Source organism: Acanthochromis polyacanthus, chromosome 10 (assembly GCF_021347895.1).
Source record: "Acanthochromis polyacanthus isolate Apoly-LR-REF ecotype Palm Island chromosome 10, KAUST_Apoly_ChrSc, whole genome shotgun sequence".
Lineage (NCBI taxonomy): Eukaryota > Metazoa > Chordata > Actinopteri > Pomacentridae > Acanthochromis > Acanthochromis polyacanthus.
This window is the reverse complement of record NC_067122.1, coordinates 30,930,321-30,944,722: the sequence shown is the minus strand read 5'-3', so window position 1 is coordinate 30,944,722 and position 14,402 is coordinate 30,930,321. Positions and strand designations below refer to the sequence as shown.

The following is a 14,402-nucleotide window of genomic DNA, read 5'->3' as shown; positions in this document are numbered from 1 at the left end:
ACACCATGGTAGAAACCAGAAACAATACTAGTACTATTGACTACATTTGAAAAAATCATTAAGAAACAAGGATCCCAATTCATTTTTTAATGACTGATGATTCTGCTGATTCCTTGCTCAATGAATCCAGCACTCTTCATATATATGTAGATATATATATATATATATATATATATATATATATATATATATATATATAAGGAGTGCTGGACAGTTCATCAGTTCAACACCAAGAAACACCTTTTACAGTATAAAACAGGCAAAGACTGCAAATCTTCACAACAGAGAAAAATGAAGCAAGTCAATATTAGTGCTTCTGAATTGAAAAGTTAAATCACTGAAAAATCACTTTAGTTTTTATTTCTATACATTAGTATTTCTTTTAGGTAAATCTCATAACACATTTTTTGTGACATTCCACATATTTACCTTAGGTGAAGGGACTTGGCGCTCCACAGCTTCATGACACTGGGAAGACTGGGAGGCTCTGGTGGCAGACAGTGCTGCAGACTGGTTAGACATGGAGGCCTCCAAGGAGAAGGCCTGGTGGCTGGGTGAGTGACTGCTGCTGGTTGATGTTGACAGAGAGAAGGCGGGGTGGAGGCTAATTTTGTGTCTGTTTGATAGTGGCTGAGATATGGAGGTAGGCCAGTGGGAGATTTCTGGGTTTGAGAATGGAGAGATGGGTAACTGGGGCAATTTGGAAGTGATGGCAGGCCCATTAATACCAATTCTCATGTCTATGGCACCACTCTGGGCCGGAGTCACGCTGTCTTCTTTTAGACTTGACAGAATCCCTGTAGTACTGGCCATCACTTCCTGTGACATGATCAGCTGCCTCTGGAGTGGAGCCAACTTGCTAACATTACACACCTCCATATGAGCATCGTCCACTGTGTATACATCTGAGATGTCCACCGGGTATGTTTTCATTCTGTCAGCCTCAGGGCTAATGAAAAGCCTTTTAGGCTCACGGGACTTCCTCTTGAACCTCTTGCTGGTGCCTGGCACAGAGATCAGTACTGAATCTTTGTTAGTAGCTCTATTCCAGGTATTATTCATAGGAAGAGGATTCTTCATTTTGCAAATACTAGTGTATTAAAACAACAATGTAGTTTTAACAACAAAATGATGAAATGGAAGAGAAACTGAATTGTGCGTATCAGCAGCAGTCTTTAAAACTGTCCAACAAAATGCTTCAATTCTATGAAATATCATTCACTAAGTAAGAGTGACAGTCTGTCTTAGAAGCTTTCACCTTCTGGATACATAATGGCCATTACTGTGAAAGGACAAAGGTGACTTTTGAGTTTCAGACACAACTTTTAGTACAAGCTCTGGGTTTTCTTCAGTGAATCTAATCACAACAACAACCAAAACAACAAAACTACCACACAAAGCCTCGTCTGCTAACAATGCAACGCATGCAGTTCAGCTGAACTGAAAAAAGCCATCCAGTCATGTGCGTTACTTTAATTTCACCAGCAGGTTTTCTGTGGCTCCACTCTGTCTGCATAGCAGCATCCTAAATAATCCACATCAGTACACAAAGCTGTGTAACATCTGCTATTCCACACAAGTTGTCCCTCTGGATTTTGTGGTGTGGAGGGCTTTTCTTTAGCTGTAAAGGTTTCTTTTTGTGTGAGCAGTCCAGGCATTTGCCTCAGAATTGGGGTTGCTGTGGAGCTGTCTGAGCGTGGCTCCAGTCAGTCTGCATAGCAGCACTGTGAATAACCCACACTGATACACACTGTGCACAGATATGCTGTGGTGCAGCTGCTGTACATAAAAGAGAGAGCAGCACATGAACAGGAGAGCAGTTCTTCCGAAGCTGAATGACAATTCCACATGCAATCACACTGGTCAGTAATGATATATGGAACAGGTCTGAATCAGCTCTGATAGTTACTATTTTACACAAAGTTTCAAGGAAGCCAAGGAGGGATTGAGGGAGGGGGTGGGGGGCAGAATCTCATTGGATTATATACTTAGATTAGAAAAATAATGATTCTACATGGGAGACAATAACTAATGTCAACATATTCCATATACAGACAATCCTGAATTTTCTTAACTCCACCAAACTTCAGTGAAGAAGTGTCAGCAGCAGCTGGTGATGCTCCTTGCTACAAATCCATCCCCTCAGTGAAGTTTCTGGGACGCTTCTTGAAGAAAGATCCGAAACTGCGGCGCACAAATTTGGTACTCCGTGAACGGTCTTATCGGGAGACTGTGGCTTCAGAAACGTATTCTCCAGACATAGACAGTCCTAGTCCACTATCCGTAGTGCTTAGTTGACACTGCCGATCATGTCCTCTCTGTCCCTCCGCATGTCAGCGACGTAACTCCTCGCGTCAGTGGTTCAACGGGCAGCTCGCGCTCCTTCAGCTCCACTGGCGTCTGACTGGCTGGAGCTTTAGGGAGCGCGCAAGGTCGCGCTCACGTACAAACAAGAGAGAATTTCTATTGGTTCATCTGTAGCCCAGCCATAGACCTGGATTTCGACCGCTGTATTTGTCGCTGGTTCAGCGGAGAAGACCGTCCGACACCCGGAAAAGCGGTGCCAACTTCGGGCACATGAAAGAAACTTTCGCTTGTGATTGTAGATCAGTTTGAAGAAGAAAGAGAGAAAAGAAAAAAAAAACCCAAAACGATAAAGCCCGGGTTGTTTATTAGTCTATGTTCGAAGTGTGATTCATCTAAAACATCTTATGTGTGGGTGAAAGTGGCATAACTGACTTTCTCATTGATAGCAGACTGTGCCACGGCTCTCGGACTGTATTCATTCATTCATCTTTTATTTAAAATTAAAATTCAGTCAAGAAGAAAAAGTAAAATATGTATGAACACATTTAAGAAACTTGAATAACGATGAATAAAAATCAAAGTTAGCGAAATTATAAAGACAGTAATTAGAGTATTAACGAATCAGCTAACACAAGAACAGCTAAGATTAATTTTCCTGAATTTCCCTAAGGATAAAATGGACCAAATTTTGGATGGTTCTATCGGTTAGTTTAAGTTGTGCACCAAGTGAATGAATATGAAATATGATCAGCAACATCAGTCACCTGCAGTACAATCCACTCAAAAAAAATGACTGAAGAACCTGAACCAACTTATACATCTTTGAAAACACCAAATCTCAAAAAATGTAAATAATTAAACACTTTTACATTTTTTCCTGTCTTCTATCACTCCCCTTATATCTCTGCTGCTTAAGGGGAGAACTGAGCTGCTGCTTGTCCTGCCATGTTTTGAATCATGGCCTGAATGGTGTCAGAGCTGCTCTCAGACATATTTAGAGGAGCTCATTGGTGAGTCTGGAATGATATTTGGTTTTGGTTACGCTCATCGTTTAAGAAAACTGCCTCACAGCTGTATGTTGAGCCAAACGTGGTCAGCAGGGCTACTTTCGTCTTTATTTTTCTTTATTTCTGTCCTCCTTGTAATGTATGCATGAATATATGCCATGGTTGTCAAAAGTATTCACTCACCTGCCTTGACTCGCATATGAACATCAGTGACATCCCATTCCTAATCCAGAGGGTTCAGTATGACGTCGGTCCAACAGCTTCAACTCTTCTGGGAAGGCTGTCCACAAGGTTTAGGAGTGTGTTTATGGGAATTTTTGACCGTTCTTCCAGAAGCTCATCTGTGAGGTCACACACTGATGTTGGACCAGAAGGCCTGGCTCTCAGTCTCTGCTCTAATTCATCCCAAAGGTGTTCTATCGGGCTGAGGTCAGGACTCTGTGCAGGTCAGTCCAGTTCATCCACAGCAGACTCTGTCATCCATGTCTTTATGGACCTTGCTTTGTGCTCTGGTGCACAGTCATGTTGGAAGAGGAAGGGGCCAGCTCCAAACTGTTCCCACAGAGTTGGGATCATGGAATTGTCCAAAATGTCTTGGTATGCTGAAGCATTCAGAGTTCCTTTCACTGGAACTAAGGGGCCAAGCCCAGCTCCTGAAGAACAAGCCCACACCATAATCCCCCCTCCACCAAACTTTACACTTGGTACAATGCAGTCCCACAAGTATGGTTCTCCTGGAAACCACCAAACCCAGACTGGTCCATCAGATTGGCAGATGGAGAAGCGTGATTGGTCACTCCAGAGAAGGCGTCTCCACTGCTCTAGAGTCCAGTGGCGGCTGCTTTACACCGCTGCATCCCACGCTTTGCGTTGCACTTGGTGATGTACGGCTTGGATGCAGCTGCTCGGCCATGGAAACCCATTCCATGAAGCTCTCTGCTGAAGCTCTGTTCTTGAGCTAATCTGAAGGCCACATGAAGTCTGAAGGTCTGTAGCCACTGACTCTGCAGAAAGTTGTCCACCTCTTGGCACTATGCTCCTCAGCATCCTCTGACCCGCTCCATCAGTTTACGTGGTCGACCACTTGGTGGCTGAGCTGCTGTCGTTCCCACACACTTCCACTTTCTTATAATACAGCTGACAGTTGACTGTGGAATATTTAGGAGCGAGGAAATGTCATGACTGGATTTGTTGCACAGGTGGCATCCTATCACAGTTCCACGCTGGAATTCACTGAGCTCCTGAGAGCGACCCATTCTATCACTAATGTTTGTAAAAGCAGTCTGCATGCCCAGGTGATTGATTTTATACACCTGTGGCCATGGAAGTGATTGGAACACCTGATTCTGATTATTTGGATGGGTGAGTGAATACTTTTGGCAATATAGTGTATGTCCCTGGCCGCTACCCGTACTGTTGTTGTTAATTAAGCGCAGCCTGAAGCTACTACTGTCTCCTCTCTACCTCTTGGTACTAATACCAAATTAAACATTACATGGTGTCAGAAAATTTTTAATAAAAATTTTTAAGAAAAAAAAAGGGGGGGGGGGGGGGTTGTCAATTCTTCTGCAACTTGATGGCAACACCTTTGACCAATCGCACTTTTTGCACTTTTTGCACTTACTACAGGTTTTTCCTTATGTCTGAATTCTTGTTTGTGTTGTACGTCGCTTTGGACAAAAGCGTCTGCTAAATGAAACTGTAGAATTGTAGAATTGTAGCAGATTGTCAAGAATAGTACCCACGCAACAACGATGATGCCGTTTGATCAGTCGAAGATTGACTGGCATTTATATCAGGAGTTTCAGAGGTTTCGCAGCCACGTTAGCTTCGTGTTTGCGGGTCCGTTGTCTGCGCTGGAGTTCAAACAGAAGGCGGGCTGGATCGGTATGTGGATCGGTGAACAAGGGAGAGAAATTTATAAAACGCTCGAGTGGACTGAGGGTGAAAAAGATCACCCGGATAAAGTCCTGGATAAATTTGCAGACTACATCAGATTGCAAAAAAATAAGCGACTCGCCAGACATCGTTTCAAGCAAAGGAAACAGGGTGCCACGGAAAGCTTTGATCACTTTTTGAAAGATTTACGGCTACTGTTCTTGGACTGTGAGGATGCTGATGCCGATGACATGTTGATAGACAACATTATAGCGGGCGTGAGAGAAAAGCGTGTACAAAGGTGAGGACTTGACAATGGCCAAGGCCATAGAAATCCCCCAGCAGTTTGAAATGTCACAAATACAAATGAAAATTGTTTGAGAGGAGGATGCACAGGTTTCAAAAGTGTCAAGCAGACCAAAGCTCACAGTACAAAACAATAAGGCATACTGTCACACCCAGGGAAAGACCACTCAACAAAAGCAAATCACACATATCGAAACAAAATGTGAAAAAGACCCGAAACACAAGTGGAATCAGGGAAAGTGTCCAGCAAAAGGTTCAGTCTGCTCCTGCTGTCACAAACCAGACCACTGGGCATCAGTTTGTCGCAGCTGCTTTGTGAGTTCAGTGAATGTGGAGTCAAGTAACACAAGTGGAAAAGAGATTTTGGACATAAATTTAACAATAGATGTAGTTCCAACTGCAATAGTGGACACTGACATTTTATGTCAAAAATGCAGTTTCAGATAGATACAGGTGAAAAGTGCAACACACTGACTCTGAACTGCTGTCAGTCACTCAACCACGCAGGTGAGCTGAGGACCTCCAAAAGAGTGCTCAGAACCTGCTGAAACCACAGAATAGAGCCAGTTACAGCACTGACCTCGAGTGGACAGTACAAAAAGCGTAAAGCCAAAGCTGAGTTTGAAACAGTGGACATTGCACAAGGGAATATGCTCAGCGGCACAACAGCAGAGGCCTTAGGCCTGGTTTTGAGACTGGACTCTTTACACGACAGCAGCAAGTGATGTGCACTTATGTGCACTTATGCAATAGCTCGCGCCAAAACCGGTGTTTTGGCACGAGCTATCGCGCGATTTCGGAACGAGATTTGCGTTCTAGCGTCCTGAGCTTTGGATACAGACCACAACAAAGAGCGATCGCCAGGTGATGTGGAGGTTTTCGTTCACTTCTCATCTCTAGTATGTTGTGGGACACTCATTGAGACTATCTGAGCCGGTCAGTGTGGGGAAAAAGCACGTTAGGGCGGACTTTGACGCGGGGGGGCCAGCTGCCCCATACTTTTCGCTAGCTGAGCTGCTAGCTGAGCTGCTAGCTGAGCTGCTAGCTGAGCTGCTAAGCTGCCTGCCTGGCTAAATACTGGAGCTATGTCGAAAATTAATTTCTCCATCGCTCACATGTATAAAATTACATATGGAAACAGACTCCAGGTTGAAAAAAACCAAAGTTCCCCTTTAAATGTAATCCTTTGAAATCGTAATAATATTACAGGGAATAACTGTCTGAATGGTAGAATATTAAGTTATTTCATTTAGGTGAAATCTCACGGGGGAGAAGCTTAAGATGAAATATAAAAACATTGTTCAAACAGGTCAGACCTCGGCATTATCTCATGGAGGTACTTCATGTTGATCATGTTTTACATTGTAAAGTAGCCTAAATATTAAGTGGCTGTTTGACTGTGCAGTTGTTTTATACACACATAGTCTAAATGTCTGCATCCATATCATGTCCTGTTAAATAATTAAGCCTATTTAAACTAACATAGACTTCTGCTCAGCCAACAGAAAGAAAGTAGATGCCTGTAAAACGGTGGAATAAAAGGTCATGGATGCACATATATATATATATATATATGTATATATATATATATATGCATATTTATTCAACTATTTATTTCTCTTTTGTGTCTTTTTTTTTCTTTTGGCCCAGCAGATTCTGATGGTGCTATCTGCCTGGTGGAGCCTCTTCACACCACAACAGACCTTGTAACTGTAAGTAGACAACACTCCACAGATTTCTCCAAATGGTAGTTTAAGTTTACTGAACCATGTCACTGATCTAGGATGAAGAGGATGAAACTGTGTCTGCTGCCTTTACAGAGGGGGATCCAGAAAGGCATACAGAGCTATGTTACTGATAGTTCTCTTCTCATTCACATTCTGGGTGGAATATAGAGTGTGACATTTAGCCTACACTGAAGTATTGCACATTCTCATCCTTTTTAACAGAGCATGGCTGGACAGCAGCAGGATGGTTCCTCAGCTTCCACTGCACAGACTGACACAGTGAGATGGATGTTCAGGAAACACCAGAGCTTCATTCTGTGGAATTCATGTGCAACTGTATAATTTAATGTCCTCTATGTATTCCCAGTTATCAGTAAAACAGATTTACAAACTGCATTTGCTGAGAAAAATCCAAAAACAGATTAGGAGGGCAGATCTGGAAATAGAAATACTGGAGCACAAGTTAGAGGTGGTGATGGTCACAGGAGAATTATGTTAACTACTGGAACATGAACTGAACTATCTGTTTTATTTGTAGGAAATAAAGAAGACCAAATGAAATGTGTATCATGTCTTTATTTGCTGTGGTGGTGATGATGGAGACTTAAACTCTAAAGTGATTCTTGCATACGGTGTCTCTGACTGCTCTGCTGTCCTGGATAGCTGCAGGTGGATGGGCTCATCATCTGGGTCTTCAGTTTGTAGGGCAGGGTGTTGCTCTCCTCTAATAGTGGTAATATTATGAAGAACAACACATGCCACAGTAATATCACAGGCCCTCTCAGGGGTCACCCTGAGGAGACGTAGGCTCTGGAAACGGGCTTTCAGCAGGCCTATGGTCATCTCCACCCGGGCTCTGGTCCTGCAGTGAGTCCGGTTGAAGTTCTGTTGGGGGCCTGGTTCAGGGTCAGGGTATGAGGTCATCAGCCTGGGTTGTCATGGTAACCCCTGTCACCCAGCAGAAGGCCATCAAACTCTCCTGTAATGTATAGTGGATACATCAGAGCATATTAAAGGAGGGAGACAAGAGAATTCTATTGTGAAAATCTTTATGCTGCTGACCACGCTGCAGTCTGTTGCTCAGGTTAGACTCTCCATAAATCCTGGAGTCATGAACAGACCCAGACCACGTGGCCTCCACATTAGAAATGATGTATGCAGCATCACATATGATCTGGACAGTGCAGAGAATGACAGATGTTGAACTATGATGCAGTCTTTAACATTTAGAAACAGTAGTCAGTCTACCTGTAGCCTACCTGCACATTTATGCTGTGAATGGACTTCCTGTTCATGATGTGAGGGAGCTGTGATGGGGATGTGTGTGCATCTATGCAGCCAATCACACTGGGAAATCCTAAAAGAAATTAAAATGACTAATCCCAGTCTGAGGCTGCAGCACAATGTCATTAACAGAATATGATTTAAAATGAATTTAACAGATCTCTACATCATTCACCTGTAATCCTGTGGATCCTCCTTGATGCTCTGACAGGTTTATGTCCAGGAAAACCACAATGATGAGTTAAAGCCGTTTCAGGGCCAGGAAAACTTTTCTGACTGTCCTCCATACAGTTGCCTTACTCTGCATCTCCGACATTATTATTATAATAAAAACTTTCATTTGCAAAGAACCGCAGCGCAACACACAATATCTGCTGGATGTGAGAGCATGACTGGTTGGTAATGTAAATGTAAGGACGGATTAGGTTGTTTATGTAGATTATGGACTTGAAACGATTAAGAAACGGTACCGCTCAAACCTAGCCTAGCCATGCTACACCCATGTTTCTGACGGCACAAGGGTCTAGGGAAGCTCGACAGGGAGGGAGGTGGGCTAAAAGGTTGTCTATCAAATCCCTCTGCAGCAATTGGGTAGGTATACAACCAATCAGCGCAACGAATAGACTGACGTAGTTCCGAGAGCACCGGCGGATTGTGGCTAAGTCCCATTAGGTTCCCAACCAGCGGAGCCAACTGGTATATTAAGGATTTGCCATATCCCGTCGGCATAAGTCCAAATACGTCTTTCTTCTCAATGAAACACTTCAGTGCCGTCCTTTGTTTATCTTTCAAGTTGAATTTTAGCTTCAAATCTTTAAGGGCTGTGGCCAAAGCCGAGTCCAAAGATAACTGTTTATTGTGCGCCGGTTGTTTCTGTCAGAATCGTCGCGCCCCGTCGTCACTTCGTTACGCCCGCCTTCTGACTCTACACTTCATGGTGATTGGTCCGGCCAGTTTTAGGAGAATCCAGCCTCGAGCCTTATGGAGGGTAACTAGACCCACCCTGGCAGAGAATTAAATTCGTTGCCGTGGGTTGTCTAGCGCGGCTAGGCTAGCTCAAACCGATAATTGCCCGGAAATGCGAGAACATTTATGCGCGGTCTGATAACAATCTACCGACGAATATTTAATTATCTGTGCAGTAATGCTGCTCCTTTATCCACTGGATCGTTAATAAAAGCTGTTCTACGCCAAAACTCGCTCGCTTACTGACTGAATGAATGAGGAAATGAAACAGCGTGTGTGGCTGAAAGAGGGCGGAGACAGAGAGAAACTCGAGGTTTTCTCAGATAAACCTGCTGCCGACCAGGTTAGAGTCATAGAGTCTGTTACTGCGGTAACTGACCGAGAGTTGAAGTTACCCCTCTTTGTGAAACAGGCTAGAGTTACCCCTCTGTCTCTGGTTAGAGTTACCTCGCTTCGTAAAACGGAAAACTCTGAGTTTCCCTCATTTCAGGGTTAAGAAACTCAGAGTTTTCAATGAACCTGCTTTGTGAAACAGGCCCCTGGATTTGACTCAGATACTCAGTTTCCACTGTATGTAAAAGAAAGTATAGCGCAACGGCTCCTTTCCAATTCTTATGGTTCGGAATTCACCAACCACCACTGGTGTGATCGATCAAATCACAGACTGTCCACGTGTTCCGCTTCAGAGACTTTATTGACAAAGTCCAACTAGGTGTACAGAATGCCGTATGTGTGTGTGGTCTGAAATTGAAAATATAACACAATATAAGAATATATATCTATGTACTAACTACCATTTAACAGCGATTTGTGGATTCAAAATGTCACATTGGCTTTGTAGGGTGATTTACCGCTATATTACAAAATAACCACTAGATGGTGCCATGAGACCATATAATACGTTCCTTCACAGAATTCCCTTAGGGGGAAGTAACACAAAAGCAGTACTTTCCATGCAGAAAATACCAATAACTATATGTAACTAGCAGAGGTTAGCACTCTACAGCACATATGCAACACACATATATATCTCTGCAGCAACAACAGCCATACATGGTGATAAGCATTAACTCCTACTATAAGAACAACAGGTGCTAAACGCACATGCGACCGTAACACTGCATTCCGTAGCGGCACTTAACGATGCCCAATTAACATGATGCCGCAGATTAAACATGAAATGCACAAACATAATTCAGTGGAAATCCTTCACACTATGTATATCTTACTTAAACACACTTACATTCTTTCAATTGACGCACACAACAGCATGTACACAGAGCTACGAGAAGCTAACGAGATGAACACCGTCTTCTCAACTGCACCAGGGCTGGAGCATACCAACTTAGACGGGGTGGAATGTACCACTCCAAATGGAGGGGTGCAACAGTCAAGAATTGTTCGTCTTTGTTACAGTATGTATTCTCAAGGGGTCACTTCACTGAAACCATACAACAGTAAGACATTAAACATCCCCCCTCAGAGCCAGAGTTACTGTGAATCATCCACAGAAACACCAGAGACAGTTTAAGATGACATGTACATGATCAAAAATGACTCAAACATAAACTAAAATGGCTCAAACATTATCTGAAATGATTCATACATGATGACTCAAACATGACTCAAAATGACTTATCAAACATTACCCAAATTGACAAATATGTTTCAGAAATACTGAATGTGGCAGTAGCAAGGGGTTAAATAAAAATATGGTGGAGATTGGATCCAGAACGAGTGTAAACTCGCTCAATAGCTCAGCAATGACCGGCAATGCCACCTTATGAATTTCACCCAAAGAATTGTTCCACCTCTGGCAGCGACTTCAGAGGCACACAGACACAGGTCTGTTATACCATGAGGCAGGAGTTGTAGTTTCACCATTATTATTACTGCTCCTTTATTCTCAGCTACGCAGCAGCCAGTCAGGCAACGGCGAAGCTTGGTGTTTTGGAGACAGAAGCGGTGTTCCAACCATGAGAAGCGGAAGCAGATGTCGCAGCCTGCATTGGCATTACTGCGACTGGCTGGTTGAGAAGACTGGTATCCTGTCCTGCCAGATCCTTCACCTGGATGGAGCTGTGCTGCAATTGTTGCTGCCTGCTGTTCTAAAAGAGGAGATGCTGAACCAGGTTCACCAGTTGCATGGTAATCAAGGTGTAGAAAGGACACTGGAGCTACTATGGGCTTGGTGTTACTGGCCAGATATGTCCTCAGAGGTGGAACAGTGGATTCAGGCATGTGACAGGTGCCAGGTTGCCAAGGATACTCAGCCAGGTGCTCATAGTTTCATGGGCCACTTGCTAGCTTCCAGAACAAATGAGATTCTAGCCATTGATTACACCATTTTAGAACCTTCCTGGAATGGACTTGAGAATTCTCTCGCTGTGTGTTTACTTCTTCACTGGTAAACACAGCGTTTGCATCTTAGCTGTTTTAGTTGTTGGATTATTGTGCCTTACTTAACTTTTATTAATTAACCCGTTGTAGAAGTTTAGGATAGTTCACAAACATATATCAGTCGCTGTAACTTAGAGTAATATGCTGTAGTGGAAAAGCACTGGGTGTCTGGGCCTGGGTGAACATCTGTGCTTCAGAGATCAATAAGGGCAGTATCTCACGTTGAAGACTACACAACCAGGACCCGCTCAGCGGTTCAGGGGAAGGGTTGCCCCCACCCTGAGGTGAGAAGGAGAACAAGGAGCGCAGTCATGAGCTGTGCACGAGCAGACACAGGATGAGAGAAGCAGCCAATCAGAGGGAGAGGACACCAAAAGAGCTTGCATGATGTTGTAGTAGTGTATAAGTCTGGGTCAGGGTGAAACTAGGTGTAGTCAGACTTCATGAACTGACAGTGTCTCTGTTGCTGTTAGGGAAAGAACTCTGGACCCAGAATTTTGTTCTGTTATATTCAATCTTCTGCTAAATAAACATTTATAGTAAGACCTAAATACCTTCTCCTATTGCTTCATTCAACGAACGTGCAGGAGCTATCTCTATTTTGCCGGTAGATTGGGATTGAGCTCCAACAACAGCAAGGAAAAGTCAACATAAGCCAGCACCGGTGCAATGGTGAGGTTATTTTTCAGGGCCTCAAAGCTGTGATGGCACTCCTCTGTCCAGGATTCAGTGGCAGCCCATTCACCTCTCTTCAATTTGGAGCCTTCCAGAATGGCTACCAGTTTATAAAGAGAAATCACATGGCCCAGGTAATGAACCTCCAACTAGAAAATGCTTCATTTGGTCAGCTTTGCTTAGAAACCCTCCTGCTGATGTCACCTCAACACCGCCTCCAACCTCTCCAGATGCTGCTCTATTGTGGAGGAAAAGACCACAATGTCATCAAGGTAGAGAAGCAAAGACTGGCATTGCTAGTTCCTAAATATCTGCTGTATTAACCTCTGAAAAGTACTGGGGGCATTATAAAGTCCAAAGGGAGTGCAATTCCACTTGAACAGCCAAAAGGGCATGCAGAATGGAATTTCAGGTCGGTCTGCCTCAGCAACTGGAATCTGGTTGTACCCACTAGCCAGGTCCATGGTGCAAAACTAACAAGTACCTGTAAGCGCATCCAAGGATTCCTCTATGCAAGGAAGAGGGAAAGTGTCCTTCCTCGTCTTACTGTTTAGTTGTCTATAGTCTACACACATGCGTAGACTGCCATCCTTTTTCCTGACTAATATAATAGGGGAGGCATATGGGCTGCTGTTCTCGTGGATCACCTGTGTCTCCAGGAGTAGAGCAATATGCTCTTTTACTACCTCATACTCTGATGGAGGAATATGCCTGTAGCATTGCCTAACTGGGACATTATCTAAGAGAGGGATTTCTTGAGCTATTAAATTAGTGCAACCCAAATCTCCACTGAGGCCAGGAAAGACGGATGTGTATTTCCTAAGCAGAGACTTCACCTGACACTGCCCATTTACAGGCAATGATGACAGGTCCGTGGCTTCTACCTGGTCTAGCACAGCATGAGACACAGCAGAGTGAGATGCTGCTGTTACCACATCTGATGACACCTTTCTAACTCCTGCAGGTAAAATAGCAACATGAACCTCATCCAAAGTGCCAACAATGGTACAGGGATGGAGCAGGACATCAGTTGAACTGACACGAATTATTGGGATGTAAGCTGTGCCCCAAATCACCCAGATCACAGTAAGAGAAGCAAGGAGCTCAGTTGGTGAGCCAAATTTCAGCGGCTCAAACAACACAGTGCTGTGGGAGTATTTCTCTGAGCAGGTGACTGCAACAATCTTCATCACAACACCAGGTACGTGACAAGCCTTCCTGCCCCAAACCCTCACCTAACCAGTGACAACTTGAGGGGCCTTTACACTAGCCTGAAGGCATTTTTCAATGCCTGCAAGACAGACTCTTGAGCCCCAGCACCTTCTGGCAAATTAAACAAGGTGGAGCTGTGTTGGCCAAAGAACTCTCCATAGAGTCTGCTATCACATTCATTCTTAAAATACCAGGGACCCAAGGATTCACCTCACCATTTAACCACTGCACTCCACACTGCGGCATCAACTTACCACAGAGCTCAATATCCGGATCTAAATATTTAATGTAATGTATAGCCAGTGAGAACTGAAAAATTCACAGAGTGGAGCCTCCAGGACTGGGGGTGAGGCGGTGTCGAGTCCCTCCAGGACTGGGGATGAGGCGGCGTCGAGCACCCCAGGGTCCGCAGAGAAGTCCAAAGACTCCTCGTGGGCCATATAGTTGGCTTGGAGCACCTCACACCCAGAAATGGTGATTTTAAGTGCCTCAAGAGCTGAAGGGGTTGTCTTAGCCTCCACAAGGGTAAAAGCAGCGATCAGCCTCTCAGAAACTGATGACGCAGCTTTGAGTACTTCAGAAACTGACAAGACAGCCCTGGGGCACTCAAGAACAGAATTGGTGGGACCATCAACCTGCC

At 44.1% G+C, this 14,402-nt stretch overlaps 1 protein-coding gene and 2 long non-coding RNA genes across 6 annotated transcripts in view; 1 reads left to right on the top strand and 2 right to left on the bottom strand.

Annotated features, from left to right (window-relative positions):
- atoh8 (atonal bHLH transcription factor 8) overlaps nucleotides 1-2,762 on the bottom strand; it is a 19,212-nt gene extending 16,450 nt beyond the window's left edge. Inside the window, exon 1 of one of the 2 annotated variants that reach the window (XR_002596671.2) lies at nucleotides 430-2,762. Coding sequence is in view for 1 of the 2 variants with exons in the window: in XM_022214620.2 (XP_022070312.2) it covers nucleotides 430-1,080 (651 nt within the window). In the remaining variant the exon portion in view is untranslated. The remainder of the gene's footprint in view (nucleotides 1-429) is intronic. The other variant, XM_022214620.2, reaches the window with a different exon arrangement.
- The window catches only part of LOC127535683 (uncharacterized), a 22,688-nt gene extending 14,902 nt beyond the window's left edge, over nucleotides 1-7,786 (top strand). For both annotated transcript variants that reach the window (XR_007944535.1, XR_007944536.1), the window contains exons 3-4: nucleotides 7,152-7,210; nucleotides 7,282-7,786. This is a non-coding gene — a long non-coding RNA (uncharacterized LOC127535683). The remainder of the gene's footprint in view (nucleotides 1-7,151; nucleotides 7,211-7,281) is intronic.
- On the bottom strand, nucleotides 7,782-14,402 carry LOC127535670 (uncharacterized). 2 transcript variants are annotated; one of them, XR_007944515.1, is made up of 3 exons: nucleotides 10,719-14,402; nucleotides 8,485-10,216; nucleotides 7,782-8,399 (listed from the first exon to the last, which is right to left on the bottom strand). It is a non-coding gene; the product is annotated as an uncharacterized LOC127535670 (long non-coding RNA). The 2 variants fall into 2 exon arrangements; XR_007944516.1 differs by lacking the exon at nucleotides 10,719-14,402 and having other exon boundaries at nucleotides 8,485-8,582; nucleotides 8,685-8,887.